This window comes from Melopsittacus undulatus, chromosome 2 (assembly GCF_012275295.1).
Source record: "Melopsittacus undulatus isolate bMelUnd1 chromosome 2, bMelUnd1.mat.Z, whole genome shotgun sequence".
Lineage (NCBI taxonomy): Eukaryota > Metazoa > Chordata > Aves > Psittaciformes > Psittaculidae > Melopsittacus > Melopsittacus undulatus.
In genome coordinates this window covers 90,529,559-90,544,137 of record NC_047528.1, presented here as the reverse complement: position 1 = coordinate 90,544,137, position 14,579 = coordinate 90,529,559, and the positions used below count along the sequence as shown (strand labels likewise).

Here is a 14,579-nt window from a genome sequence, read left to right as displayed (position 1 = left end):
AAATGTATCATGTGACTCTTTATGTTCAATGGAGGCATGGTAAACTCAAATTAATGTTTCTGTTCAGATAACATCCCAAGCATGTTCGGATAACAGCACATGCAAAAGAAAACAGTGGAAATTTCCTACAACCCTCCTGCAACAGAATTTGTTTTATGATGGAAATCTCCATCTGCTTTTAGGAGTCAGAGACATGAAAATTTTGTACCTTTTGTGAGAGAATTTCTCTATAAAGAACATACAGTCAGACTACTGGCCAGACTGCATCAATCCAGCACTGCATCTGGTTGCACTTGTTGATGCTGATGCACAAGTTATAAAGCAAATTGACCCAGGAGCACGTAAGATCTTCTGGGGGTTGAGTCTCAGTATGTGATGCCCACCAGATTATGCTGGTCTCTGCTCAGTCTGTGGCTGAGCTAGCTTGGAGCTGCTCTAGAAGCCTAGGTTTTGTACACATCACATCTCTGGGACTCAGCTGATGGGATTTGTTTGGTTTTGTGGAGGGGTGGCAAACTTCCTTTTGCCAAATACACTCCCAGAAGAATTTCTTAAAACATGATTGCTCATTTCAGCCTGTGGGCTGGATCAGGTACCCTGTGACAATTTTATTATGTCTCCAAAGGACTCCAGATGCTTCCTGGAGCATTTTTAACCTTACAAGCTCCACTTCTGTCTGTAAGGCTTTGAGAATCGTCTCCACAAGCACACCCAAATTGGCATGTATTGCAAGATATTAAAAATATATATATCTGTGTTAAAGCACTGGCTTTTTCATGGAGGTATTGTGCCAAAGTAATTAACCTATTACCAGCACAGAACAGTGCCTATTTTCATGCAAATAAAAAGGTTTCAGTGTTTGAATATAAGAAGTTTGTTTCTTGCATTTATGCAGTAACGTAAATTCTTCTTACAGAGAACTTTCTTGCATGCCATGGGATAAGGCATAGAAGCTGCTGAAAATACAACTGCTTTGTTTCGGAGTGTAATATTGAATGGCAAAGCTCAGTGCATGTACCTTATACTGTTCACTGCTGTGAGTGTGGTTAAATACTTTGTAATTAGAACATGGTGGTGGATTTTGCAAGAGGAGACTCTCTCCTCACTGTGAAGCTTTCCAAGCTCTCATATAGCAGTTTTTATTAAAGTTACTGTGAAAACTTAAAATAGCGTTCTCATTAGTTGCTAACAGAACTCTGCTGGTATACAATGACGTCTAGAAATTGCACTTATTTTCCACTTTGAAGATGAGCAGGGCAGTATCTCACTCTTCATTGTCTTCATTTTGTGTGTGAAGAGAAACACCTTCTGACTCTATACCACAATTATTTTGATTGACTTCTCTCCTTTTCTTGATTGACAGGTTTTCCTCTGTAACCTATGCCACCTTCTCCAGTGCATCTCACTTTGGCAATGCGTGGATTTGAGCCCACTTTTCTGCTACTTCTGTGTGGCATATTGTGATCACTGCCATTTATCTGGGCTTATTCCCTAGCTACTCTTATAAATTGCAAAGGGCGGGGTGGGGGGGGGGGGTGTGTGTGGAGGAGGAGCATTCATGGAAAGCGAGGCCGTTATGCAGCACAAAAGGGAGGCAATACCGCAAGGGAAGATGAGCACCTCTTTTTTTGTGTGTGTTTTTCTTACAAGGGCTCTCAGGTACTGTTGGTTGTCACAAAATTAGAGTAAATGCCAACTCATTTTCAGTCAGTTCCCTAGCAGTCTAGGACTATGAAGAGTTTTGAAGTGCTAGAGGCTACATCTCTATTAGAAATGGCTTGAATCAATAAGACTAAAAGCTCTTTCATGCAAAAATGTAGGGTTTAGTCATCCACCCTGCCTGCAAGGTAGGGTCCTGGCCAGGCTATGCAACCACAATAGCAAGGCAGTACCTGGCAGAGGGCTAGCTGGAGCAGTCCCAGCCATGCCAGTGGCTGTGCAGAGAAGCTGTGGATGGTGCCTGAGGTATACTGTGGCCTTGGGTAGTGTGCTGGTGTAGCTGTAGCCTAGGAGGTAGCCTTGAGGAAATTGTTCTCTAATTATCTTAGACTGTATTGCTGAAGTCACTTCTGCAAAGGTCATAGTACTGAGGGGCAGTGGAGGGGGAGAATTTATTGTTCTGCATTTGTAAACACATTAGAGTTCCCAGCTATGACTTGGAGTGCCTGAATGCTACCATAATAGGGAAGTAACTGATCATATATTAATTAAGCAGTTGACTAGCGAGTCAAGAGGGAAGCTTGCTTCGTGCACTGCTGAAATGCAGTTCTTTCCGTGGTAGAACAGCAAAGCTGCTTAAAGGCACAGTATTTACCGAGGAAGTGAGAACTGGAAATTATACAGGAAATTAAAAACACATCGTAACAATTCTCATTTAAAACTTGGCTGGGACATTGGGGTTCATAGGCTTGCAGCTGCAGAAAGACTCCCATAACTTTGGAATTAATTTATGAGGAGGATCATGGCACTCTGTCTTGGAGCAGAGGACTTAAGGCTGTGTGCTAGTTCTGCTGTGCCAGCACTTGATCCCAAACACCGTTTTCTTTTAGCTCCCAGAAGTTTCCATTGCATTTGCCAGTCAGCCTACCACACTTCAGATGCAACTTTAGCTATTATGAGATGAGATGGTAAAGCTAAGATGGTCATTTGAATTTTTTGTGTTCCCAGTTAAACTTCTGCAAAGTTTGATCTCCACTTGGGGATGTGAATCATTACAAGAAGCCTCTAGTTTCATGCCCAAAACACCTCGTAGATCCTAATAAGCAATTATCTACCTATCTATGCATCAGTTATGCATCTGTGAACCCTTTGGAAGTCTGTGATACACTAATTATTTTTTAAAATGGGGAATGATTGCTTAAATAATATTAGCATTTTAAGAAAAAGCAGTATTTGTCTCTGTATTAATTGTTGAACAAAATCAATCCATTTGTAGTTAGATACAAATTATTTGAAAATATATTTTTTGTAAATGATTTTTGTTACTATTCCTTTCAGTTTCATTATGTTACCCCATACATGATTTTGTGCTACTTTATTTATCTAATATCAAAAATAGTATCACTGTTCTCCAGCATTATTACAACCAGGAAAAAAATTATCTGTTACTTCAAATGCCTCATGCTGAAATAACATTTTTTAAATCATACAAGAACAACCACTATTTTCTACAGCAAAACTAATGTTTTATATTCAAGATAAAACCACTGCATTGCAAAAGTAAAGGTCAATTTGAAGAAGAAAGGATTCTTGTTGCCTAATGAAGTCTTCTTTATACCATATTGCAATTTACAGTTGGATTGAAAGATGCTAATTCTTTTCTGGCTTGCTTTGAGTGATATTAAGGGGCCAGTTGGTGCTGTTCAGATAAAAATAGCTGTTACATTTAACCTGATCACTAATGATAACCTTTCTTTCCCTTCACACTGTGCTTTTGAAGTCACAGGAGACTGCTGAGCTCCAGGGTTTGCTCTTTAGTTTCAGAGATGGTTGCTGTGTGGATGTTAGCACTTCTCCAGTGCTCACCACCTTCAAATAACTGACCATGGAAAATGATCACCCTTGTATAAACCCCTAACCTCCCACAGTCCTGGGTGCCTGCCTACTAACACTGAAACACGACAGTCAGGCTTTGACTTTGGAAGGTGGCCCTTTAATGTCTGAGTTCCTTATGGAGTGAAGAAGGAAGAACGAATGTGCTGATGTAGTCCCTGTTACAAAATAAGTATCATCTCACCCTGCAGCATTTTTAATGAGAAACTATTTTGTTCTTCATAAACTAATTACAGAAAAAATTTGTCTTTAAAAATAAAGTAGCTGAACATTTCAGTTGGATAAAACAGTCAGATAGTGATACCTCATTGTGCAGGTATGGATAGGAAAGACTAAAAGTATTTCTGTCTTGTACAGTCCCTTGGTCACTGCTAAGAGGACTGAAGGGATTGTGCCTCTTGTGTCTGAGGAGATGATGAAGCCACAAGACTGTCACATTGAGGTAATTCCACAAAGGCCTGGTACTGCATTAGCATTACGCTAGCATGTTGGTAAACCAAGTAATTACAAGACTCCCAAGAATTCAGGTCTTTTACAGATGGCCATCAAACTGAGATTAGCCAGTAATATCACAAGAAACATAGTTTTAAATTACTCTTACCAGTCTAGGAAAGTTAGACCAAAATTTAATGGAGTTTTGTGTTGTGACATCAGAAACATGCATATGAGAAAAGCAATGTCCAGGACATTTGTGCCTAGACACTAACTCAGGAGACAGACAGAACTAACAGAAAGGCCACTAATATCCTGATGCAGTAAAGTCATTCTAGGCAATGGGAATATTGCATCACACCAGCAGTATCACAAAGATCTCTCCCTCAACATGGATAGGTACCAAGAAGTTTTCATCAGTCCACTGTCCTATTACAGGCTCCTCAAACAACTAATTCTCTTTGGATCATTCCATCCCTGGAAGGGTGCCGAGGCAAAGTCCTCACAGCAGCCTGTCTCCCCAGACCACAGCTGCAAATTGGTATATACTAAGATAGTAAGGTTGCAAAACCAGGGTAATGCTCAGGGCTCTGGGAGGTGCTTGGTCCTGATACCACAGAAAGCAATAAACTGTAGTTGCTGAGTTGATGATCTCAGAGAAGCCTCTACTTGACATTTTATTCAGAAGAAAAAAAGTCTAGGAAATAAATAAAAGGAGGCAAGGTCAAGTTAAGGCTATCTTCTGCATGCCAATACTACCTTCCTTTCTTCTCCTGGGTTTGGGCAATGCCCACTTCCCCAGTATTGCCATCTTTTCAGCTGCCTTGTGAAATGAGAATCTGCTGGGGAGCAGCAGAGTGACCAAAAGAAAGGCTCAGAGCCACCCTCCTGAGTAATGTGGCCTTGGCAGTGACTGAAGAGTTTTTATTGAGAAGTAGATTGCTCCTTTCTTCACCCAGGTCAGTTATGGTGTTATTTTCTCTTGCCTTGCACAGCAGAAGTCTGAATTGACTTCCCTGGAGGAAGATGAGACCCTGTCTTTTACTCGCTCAGCCCTCACTTAAATACAGAAGGGAAAGAATGGCGACTTCAAGTCTTGGCTTTCAAAATTGGCACTTGGAAGGAGTTAAATCTGGCCTCCATACATCTAAGCACCCATATGTTTTGTCTAGCTGGCTGGCTGCTTTGTAGAGTCTAGTCAGACTAAATAACTCTTCCTGTCACATAAAGATTAAGATAATGCTCCACATGAATGTCAACATCCATGAAATTCCTACCCATTTTGGTCCTCTTTAATTAGGGACCGTTCTGCCTCATTGGACAGACTGGTGTAATAGCTTAGGATCAGAGTAGCATGAAGATTGTCACAGCTTGAATAATCATTTGAACAGTGGGAGGTAATGATCCTGCCTGAGGCAAATACTGCTTCTGGCATGTTATGGGGCACTGTGATTCTGCCCCAAATTTACTTTAGTCATTTTCCAAATGCTGTGTTTTAGCCCCTGAAAACCCTGAAAACCCCATATTTTTACGAGTATATTCCTTCTTCAGTACAGTCCTGTAATTCCTGTTGGATGTGGGCCAAGTCAGCAGGGGCGGAAGATAGCACTTAAGACATGAAATGCCAGTTAGAGGCTCCATTCATGCTGAATGCTTTTCCAGAAGGTGACAAGCAGTCTCTGTATCATCTAGAGGATGGAGACATTCTGAGAATAGAGCATGAGTACTCTTTTCCCCCATGTCCATCCCACCAGCTTTTGCCCTTCCTTGGACACTTTTAGGAAAGACTAGTCTGTTTAGCCTGTGCTTGAAAGTCACAAAAAAAACTTTAGGCTTTTGGCCGATTGGAATAAGCAGTGTTTTCTTTTTTTTTTCAGTGTTGTCACAATTCATTTTACTTTATAGTTGAAAAGTAAATGAAAGAAATAGCTGAAGGCATGTTTGTAGATAATTACATTTTCACCACATTTCTTGAAAGTTTGCTGGGTAGACTGGTGTGTAAGATTTGATTGTTTTCCTTGTTACAAGCAGCTTAGTTATCCATCCAGTGTTTGCAATGGATTATGAGGCAATAGAGCAGGTTATGGAGACAGCATTCTAACGTTTCTTCTGGAAATGGAATAAATAGATCTTTTTCAATTTCAAGGACTTGAAATGAGCTTTCAGTATATTAGATATGGAAAACAGCTAATTAGATGTTGTTTCAGGCTCTCCTGCTAGGAAGGCTATTGCATATACTGAAGTAAAATCTGCAGCCTGCAAGCTGTCTCAGTCTTTAGTCCTGCAAAGTAGTCTGTAGCATCAAGATTGGAGCTGGGTCATGGGTGCTTCTTATGATGGTGCGACTCATGAAGCAGTTGATGTTGTGGTCCAAGGAGTTTGTTCCACCACAACTCAGATTTGCCTAAATTGACACATGACCAGAGTCAGTCCACATTAAACACATGATTTTGAAAAACTCACAGAATGACAGAATAGTTACAGGGTTGGAAGGGACCTCTGGAGATCATCTGGTCCAACCCCCCCACCAAGGCAGGGCCACCCAGAGCAGGTTACACAGGAATGTGTGCACAAGGGTTCTGCATGTCTCCAGAAAGGGAGACTCCACCACCCTCCTGGTCAGCCTGTAAACTCATCAGATCCTAGACTTCTCGTGGCCAGCCCATGACTGTTGGTGTTGAATTGTTCTAGTCGCCTCTCCTGCTAGCAGTGATCAGAACCCAGCAGGGACAGGTATTGACTCCCCTGGCTTGTCATGGCATGTTTGGAAGAGTGGGAGTCACTTTCTAGGAGAGGGAATTTGGATTAAGTATGAAGAAATCTTTCAGGGAAAGCCTTGAAACAGCTAAGTGTAGTGAAAAAGGTTAGGGGTTTATTTTTTATGGTGCTAATGAAACCAAATCCTCACAGAAAGTGGAGAGTGCAGGCCAGTGCTTATCAACCCTTTTTGTTTTCTGAATTCCTCAATATCATAAGTAGCTTATGAATTGAAGTTTGCTGCCAACATTCTTCTTCCTACTAGTTTCCTCATGCAGGTCTGTGGTACTCAAGGGATCCTGAGATACCCATGTGGAAGAAGTCTGCGCATTAGAAAGCACAGATACAATCAAAAGCTTGTGTGTGTGACTGAGGATGGGGAAAGAATCCAGATCTACTTTTATTGTTATACAAAGGTAGCTTAGAAGAAGGTAGCTTATTGTCAGACATAATGGTTGGCCTCCATCAGTAGGAATGAAAAAAGCAAGTCCAAGAGTAAAGCCTGTGTGTTTGTCTATGCTCTGGCCTGCTGAGAGTGAAAATTTCCTGGGTTTTCAGATTGCTTGCAAGCTAGTGATCCCTTGTGAAAAGAGCGCTGGAAGTGAGAGTCAGTGAATAAAAGAGGGACATTTCTATGGGTTCTCAGTGTAACTTTCATTACTCGAGCATTCAAACTTAAAGCCTGCACGTCTGAGATATACAAATGACTACTGACAGGTAAAAGCTTACCTGGCATAGATGCATATAAAGCAGGAAGGGTGCAAAAGACTTTGAATGTTGGTGTAGTGAGGCCATGTCTAGTCTGTGCAGGTTCTGAGCACTGGTTGGGTTTTCACTGTAATTAACTGGGTCAATTCTTAATTCACAGCATTATAGAATCGTAGAATGGTTTGGTTTGAAAGGGACATTAAAGATCACTTAGTTCCAGCACCCCTGCCACGGGAGATAGGAACTTGTGCTCTTTATTCTAACTAATCAGTAAAACAAAACAGTGTAGTCAGCAGGGTGTGATCTATTTTAAATCATTAGGCTATTTTTAGTAAAGCAACTCAAGGTAAAAGCTGAAGTCTTTTTGCCTTTGCACAGACAAAGCCAAAGAAGGCACACTACTTAATTCTCTCTCCAGACTGACAATCCATCTTTTGAAGTGTCTGTGTTGTGACAGTTGTGACATCAATAGAAAATGTTTTGGGGAGAACTCTGAGAAAATCCACTCCCAAAATTTAGGAAATACCCCATCCAACTCTTTGAAGTTAAACACAGGACTTAAAATCTTTAAGCAAATATGTCTGTGTATTTCTATATATTTATTTATAAATATTCTCTATATTCTCTATATATTCCAATTTGGATATTCTGTACATGTATATCAAAAGAGAAAGAAAACACAAGTATGTCATATACATTATATATAGATGATATTGTTTTATAATGCAAATTATGCATATATGTGTAATTATATATATATTTCTATACCATCTATAAGCCAATAATGAATTTCTTTATTGCCCATGTAAATGTTATGGCCTATCTGAACACTTCTGATTTCTTAATCTACAAGTCTGAGTCATGGCTGAAAACTTCTCACCCTACCATTTCTCCTTAATGATGGGAAAAAGAGAGATACAGAAAGAGCTCATAAGGAATTTTAGTTTTGATTTCAACAGAAATGCATCGAAAATAAAAGGAAGTCAGATCTTAAGACACTGTAAATTATTGTAGTAGAATTGATTTTAAGGCAGTGATGATGATTCAAATCAAGCAAAGATTAATTTACCTGGAAATTTTAGAGAAAAATTGTACTAAATACTGGGTTTTCTTGTCTCTAAAATCTTAATGTTTAAGATTGCTGAGTCACTACTGCAAGTTAACATACTGCTAACACTTGGCTGTAATAGGAAACGAGTTGTACAAGCCAGATTTCAGGAGGTATGAAACCAATTGTGTCTACTCATTCATTCATCAGGTTTTCCTTATTGACATTTCCAAGGGACAGTAACTTATATACTGAAAAGCTAGTATGGATGTTCTGTTTTCTACTGTTAAGACTGACAGCTGTGTCTAGTGAGTGGCTAGGGAGGAACCTAAAACTCAGAATGTTTCAACAAAAATAAAAATCATCAAAAAATGAGAAGACATTTGCCTCATCAGTTTCAAAGCTGATTAAATGCTTATTAATGGTATAGACATTTTAATAAAATGTTTCTCTGTAAGAAATAAGGGTGTTTCTCCATAAGTGATTCTCTTTTCTTTAGAATAAATTGATAGGATCCTATTAATAGAGGAGAGATCCTGACATATGGACAAGGGAAACAGGTTTTTTTTCTTATTACTGATACCACAAAGTGGTTGCTATTAGAGCTGCCCGATCAAGCTGTTGATTTTTTTCACTCAGATATTTCAAATCAAAAATCTATATTTACATAGAATTTTCTGACTGAAAAAATATTTTTTTTACAGAATGATTTGTTCCCTTTAACCCATAAATACCAAATCAAAATCAGCCCCACAAAGTATCAACCAGATGGTACTGATTTTGAAAATGATAATTCCTTTTGAAATTTGATTAAGAAAAAAAATCCCAGTTTCTTTGCTGTGTGCACAGCAGTTTGGAGAAGACGGTATCTGGCCATAGGAAAATTTTCATAAAACCCTGTGTTATAGCTATTATTTAGGAACTGGTACAGAAATTTCTGTTTCTTTAAGAAGCCACTCAAAGTTTCAGTAGATAACAAAGGCTTTAATGGGAGATTTTCAGAAATTCAGTTTTCTGCTTGTCTGTGTCAACAACTTGTGAGGAAATAATTTTCAACCTTCATCTCCCTTTCCCCATAAAAAATAAAGCAGTAATTTTATTACTATACTTAAGGTGGTTCTGTTGCTTGAATAGTTAACACAAACTGTGCAGATTCTAGGACTTAATGGCTGTGGAAGTGTGATGTAATGTTGGTACTATTCATTTTCTTTCATAGAATCTTTGCTTTGATAACCTACCTTTTCTTTACACTGCATAATCAAAGTTCTGGTAAGCTTCCAAGCTGTTCTTCCCCTCCAGACTTTCTCTTTCTTCTTACATTTTCATCTTTCTTCTTACATGTTCTTCTAAGTAAAATATTCAGTGAGCTTTTCATTTATGTTAACATAGCTGCATCTATTTCATTATTATATTTAAAATAAAATCAGTATGAAATATGCCAAAACTTTCCCGTTAAATATTTACCCAGTTTAAAATAGATTCTGTTCATGGAAAATGGACACAAAAATCAAGTTCTGAATAAGAAAAAGTAAAGGCAAGAAATACTGCGAGATTTGTAATAAGCTCATGTAATGGTATCTGTGTTTTCTAGTGGAAAGGGTGAGTGGGGACAAAGTTTCTTTGCATTTTAAAATACATTGAAAGCATTTCACTTGATTTACATTAACAGTATTCGGGAATGAGCATCCCAGAGGTAGTAATCTCAAGAATAAAAAGCAAAGTGGTTCAAAATGGGTGAATGCCCACAGCTGTTTTCAGCAGAGCTATCTGCAGACTCCTGGCATGATGTTCGCTACAAGAATTATATAAGTGACTTTAACAAACAGGATTCTAGAAGAGAGAAACTCAGTGGTATGATGAGATCAGTGGAGTAAATATGTGTTCTGACTTTATTAGTCCGGGTAGATTAGGGTTATTTTTGCAATGAGGCAGGAGTTTTCCCAGGCCTGCACTTTTAGCACAAAGGTGGGTGAAGTAAATTCAGCAAAGTCAGCTGGGTTGTCAGTTTGGAGACTGAATGCCATTGAATGCAAAGATGAGGACTGCTAATAAAGGAAGGCAAAAAGCCAAGGATTGAGGATGAAGGGCTACAACAGAGCCTGGAGAGATGTGAGAGAAGCAGCACAGTGATGGAGAGATTGGCTGTAAATGATTCAAAGGGGAAGTGGTATGTGTTGAAAGGAATGAGACAGGAAACAAGTGAAAGGATGGATATTTGCCTTAGGAAGTATTATCTCTTCCTCTAATGCAGGAGGATTGATAGGAACAGGGTCTTAATCCCTATTTTAAAATATTTTAAGGTGTCTTTTAAAGTAAATAGAAGGATATTAATAACTTCCACCTGCAGGGTACCACAGGAGGGTTACTCTATTAGCTCTCCAGGCGCGAGAGGTTCTGCTCAGACATCAGGGTGATGCTTGGTGACTGCTGAGCACCATTTGAATGTCACTCTTCAGGGCCTAGTTACCAATGGGCTGTCACAGACTCTGCCATTGGGAGTGTGTTGGGGATTTGATTAGCTGTGTCCCAAATTCTTTTTTCTGAATATGTTCCACAACATCATGGCTGTGTCTGTGAAGGAGAGAGGGGCAGAGATTTTCACCTGTGCTGGAGAGTGATAATCACTGTTTGAAAAAACTGTTGATGTTTCCTTTTGTTTTCTTTGAGCAGATGGGCAGAAGAAGGTTCAAGAGGAATTTGACATAGACATGGACGCGCCAGAGACAGAGCGGGCGGCTGTGGCGATACAGTCCCAGTTCAGAAAGTTCCAGAAGAAAAAAGCTGGGTCCCAGTCTTAGTAGCTACCTCACAGCTTAAAACAAAGTAATCTGAAATGATTTATCAAGAAAATCAGAAATAACACAAAGATGCATGTACAGAAATTATCAATATTTAAACCCCCATTGGCAGATAACAAACCGTAAACTTGTGTGTGACTTCATCCCAGATGTTTCACGCCCATTATCCTCTGTAACTCACCACTTTACTTGATGTTGTAATAAAAAGTTAGGGTGAAGTAATTAAAGAGTCTGCCTTCATCTGTCTTTTCATATTAATCCCGCAACCACAGCGTTACAAATGAGCTCAGCCCAGATGCCTGTTTTCCTCTTCATGTAAAGCCTGGAGACATAAACAACACCGTATGTTACAAGGTTTTTGCTGGGGGATGAGAGCATGCATCTCAGCCCAGCTTACCTCATTTGGGGAATTCCAGCTGCCAGCCAAATGTGACAATGAAATTACTTTCTCATAATGAGCTGAAAGTAAAAAGTTGCAGACAGAAGCTGGCATGAGGGGAAGAGGTGTAGGAAGCACTGAGCAGTCTATTTTTGTCTAGTGATTATGCCAATAAGTGGCTTAAGCGGGGAAATTGTCCCTGTCCTTCTTCTTTGCATTGTAATGTTCAGAATTACCCAGCTTGGACCACACTGACTGTTATGGAAAACCAGAAATCAGACACAAAATACAAAACCCAATGCCAGAAACCTTTGGAATGTTTGTTTTTTTTGTTTTTTTTTTTTTTTTTTTTGTTTTGCTTTTTTTTTTAATTTGTAAAAATAGAAACTGACCCTCCAAATGCTGATACAGCTTTTCACTGTCTATATAATCAATAGCTATTTCTATGCCATCTCTCTCTTTTCATCTTATTTTCAGTTTTTGATAAATAAATTAAACAGACTCCCTGTATCCATTTGCTCTGGATTCAACATTATATGAGCCCTCATTTTATCACTGCATTAGCCCAGTTTCTAATTAACAAAATGCATCCACAACACTGTCTCTCTTATATCAGGAAGCATTTCTATTTTCTCGCTGTTGTAAAACAGGAACAGACCACTTTCAGACTAAATCTAAATAAAGATCTTGCCTGGCTTCAGACCTGATCAGGAATTGGCTGCATGTATGGTGCATGAGGAAGGTTTAAACAAGTACCTTATACTCAGAAAAATGAGCAATTTAGATTGAGCAAGGGGGACATGCACTACACAGAGGTGTATAAAAAAAAAACCTCATCCTCTTCTTGGCTTCATCAGAAGATTTAGGGGTTTCAGTAGGCATCTTTGTCTCCAGGGAAATCAGAAAGAGAAGCGTTTTCTGAAGACTGGTGTTTGCAGTGGTTCTCTAATAAAAAGAGTGTGAACCTCACCTCCAGGCTGACATATCCAGGCATGCTGAGTAGGGACAGCCTGACTGCCTGCCTTTATCTGGGCAGGCTGGAGCTGGGACTCCTTCAGGTGTGAGAGATGCAGGTATAATTCCCAGCTTTGCCTAGAGGGATTAATTTCTTCCTCTCCCACCTTCCACAGAAGTATTCTGATCACCAGGGCAAATGACACATGTATGTTAGTGCCCTTCTGTAAAACAGAAAGCTGCAAACAAGGGGTAAAAATAGAGGGAAGGAATAGTCTCACCCTGGTGGCAGTCGCTTCCCATGAGAGCCTACCATAGCAGCAATACTGAAGGGGTATAGAGCTGTGAGGGCAACAGGGCTACAGAGAGAAGGCCCTCAGCCTTACGTGGGTGCTGGGCAACAATTTAGTGAGGAGCCAAAACCTGATGGTGGTCATAGGAGCCCTGAGGCTGTGCTGATCAGGAAGAGCCCTCAGAGATATTGAGCAGAGGAAACCTTATGGATCCTGTGGGTGATGCAGAAAGCCAGTGCAGAGACCTGTGAGGTGCTTAATAAGCACAACAAGACTGGGTGGGAATGGGCAGGGCTCTTTAGACCTTAGTTTGGGGATAAATATTTAAATGTTGCCCAAGCCCTGCCTTAGGCACCTGTGTCTGGGCCAGGTCCACATCACATCACCTGCAAAGTCAGAATTCTCCAAGCTGCTGCTCAGTGCTTTCCCTCTAAGAGCACATTTTAGCAACACTGTTTCTGTGCATTTAGGGATTTCACAAATAAACCTCAAATAACACTGCTGCTGTGCTCCAAGTGTGGTTTATGGAGACCATGGATTCCCTGCTTGCCTTTCACAGAGACTGCCCACCATATAATAAATACCTTGGCATAATAATTTAAAAATTGTAATGGGTTTGGATTGTGTTGGTGCGGTTTTGTTTAGATGAACATATATCTGTAATAAAGGACTGCATTTGTGTTCTGCATTATGTCATTTGAAATAGCATGAGCTCTGTAATGGCTACTTAATTGAATAAAAACTATGGGTAAGCACTAGGCTTTTATATTTGATCTGACATTCTTTGGTCTTCAATTTCCTACACAATGGGAATAATCATATGCTTGGGACACAGAGAAAACAATTGCATTATTGAAGCATAGCAACAAGGGCTGTTAGCAAATGAATTATGGCTCTTTCAGCAGCAGGGCTATTCTTTAATGTGAGGTTCAGAATGCACCTTTTACACACACAGCTTTAATATACAGTGAAACATAATGAGGAAACAGTGAACTGGCATGGAATTTGGATTAATTGTGCCTGCCCCTGTCAGAAAATTTCCTTTGTATGAGAATGTGTTTGCATCACAGATTCATGTTCCTGGGAGAGGAGAGCTTTCTCCATCCTGACTTGCTTTTTATTGATCCTTTGTTCATATCCAAGGTGGCAGGTTTTAATTTCCTTCCTTACCACTAATTCATGCTTTTCAAACACCTGTCTGGATGCTGCCGAGATGAGGAAGAATTTGATTCAAACGGGAACTTCATGATGATGTGCAAAAGAGGACACTTAAACATTCTATGTGTTATATATCGGTCTTTTAACTTCCAGACACTCACTGAACCCTGTATTTAACTGGTCCTCCCAGCTGGCACCAAGCCATAGAAAGAAACATTTAAGTTAGGTTGATATTTGTGCTGATAAACCAAAAGTTCCCATAGGTGACATGAAAGATTATTCAGAGCAGTTGATTTTGCAGAGAAGAGGGTTATCACTCCCACCACATACGCCCACACCCTCCCCAGACACATCCATACTGCTTCTGCTCCGAATTACTGTCAGATTATCCCAGAAGAGAATAACCTACAGTTGAATGATCAGAACAATTGCCTGAGTCTTAGAAATCCTTTTTTCACATCGTTGGCTGGACCATAAAATAACCTGTAGAAATAAACAGC

General features: G+C 39.8%; 1 protein-coding gene across 2 annotated transcripts in view; it reads left to right on the top strand.

The window, feature by feature from the left end:
* PCP4 (Purkinje cell protein 4) overlaps positions 1–11,964 on the top strand; it is a 52,755-nt gene extending 40,791 nt beyond the window's left edge. The window contains exon 3 of one of the 2 annotated variants that reach the window (XM_005151690.3): positions 11,168–11,964. In XM_005151690.3, coding sequence (XP_005151747.1) covers positions 11,168–11,295 — 128 coding nt within the window. In that variant the 3' untranslated portion in view covers positions 11,296–11,964. The remainder of the gene's footprint in view (positions 1–11,167) is intronic. The other variant, XM_031051444.2, reaches the window with a different exon arrangement.
* The last annotated feature ends 2,615 nt before the right edge of the window (positions 11,965–14,579 follow it).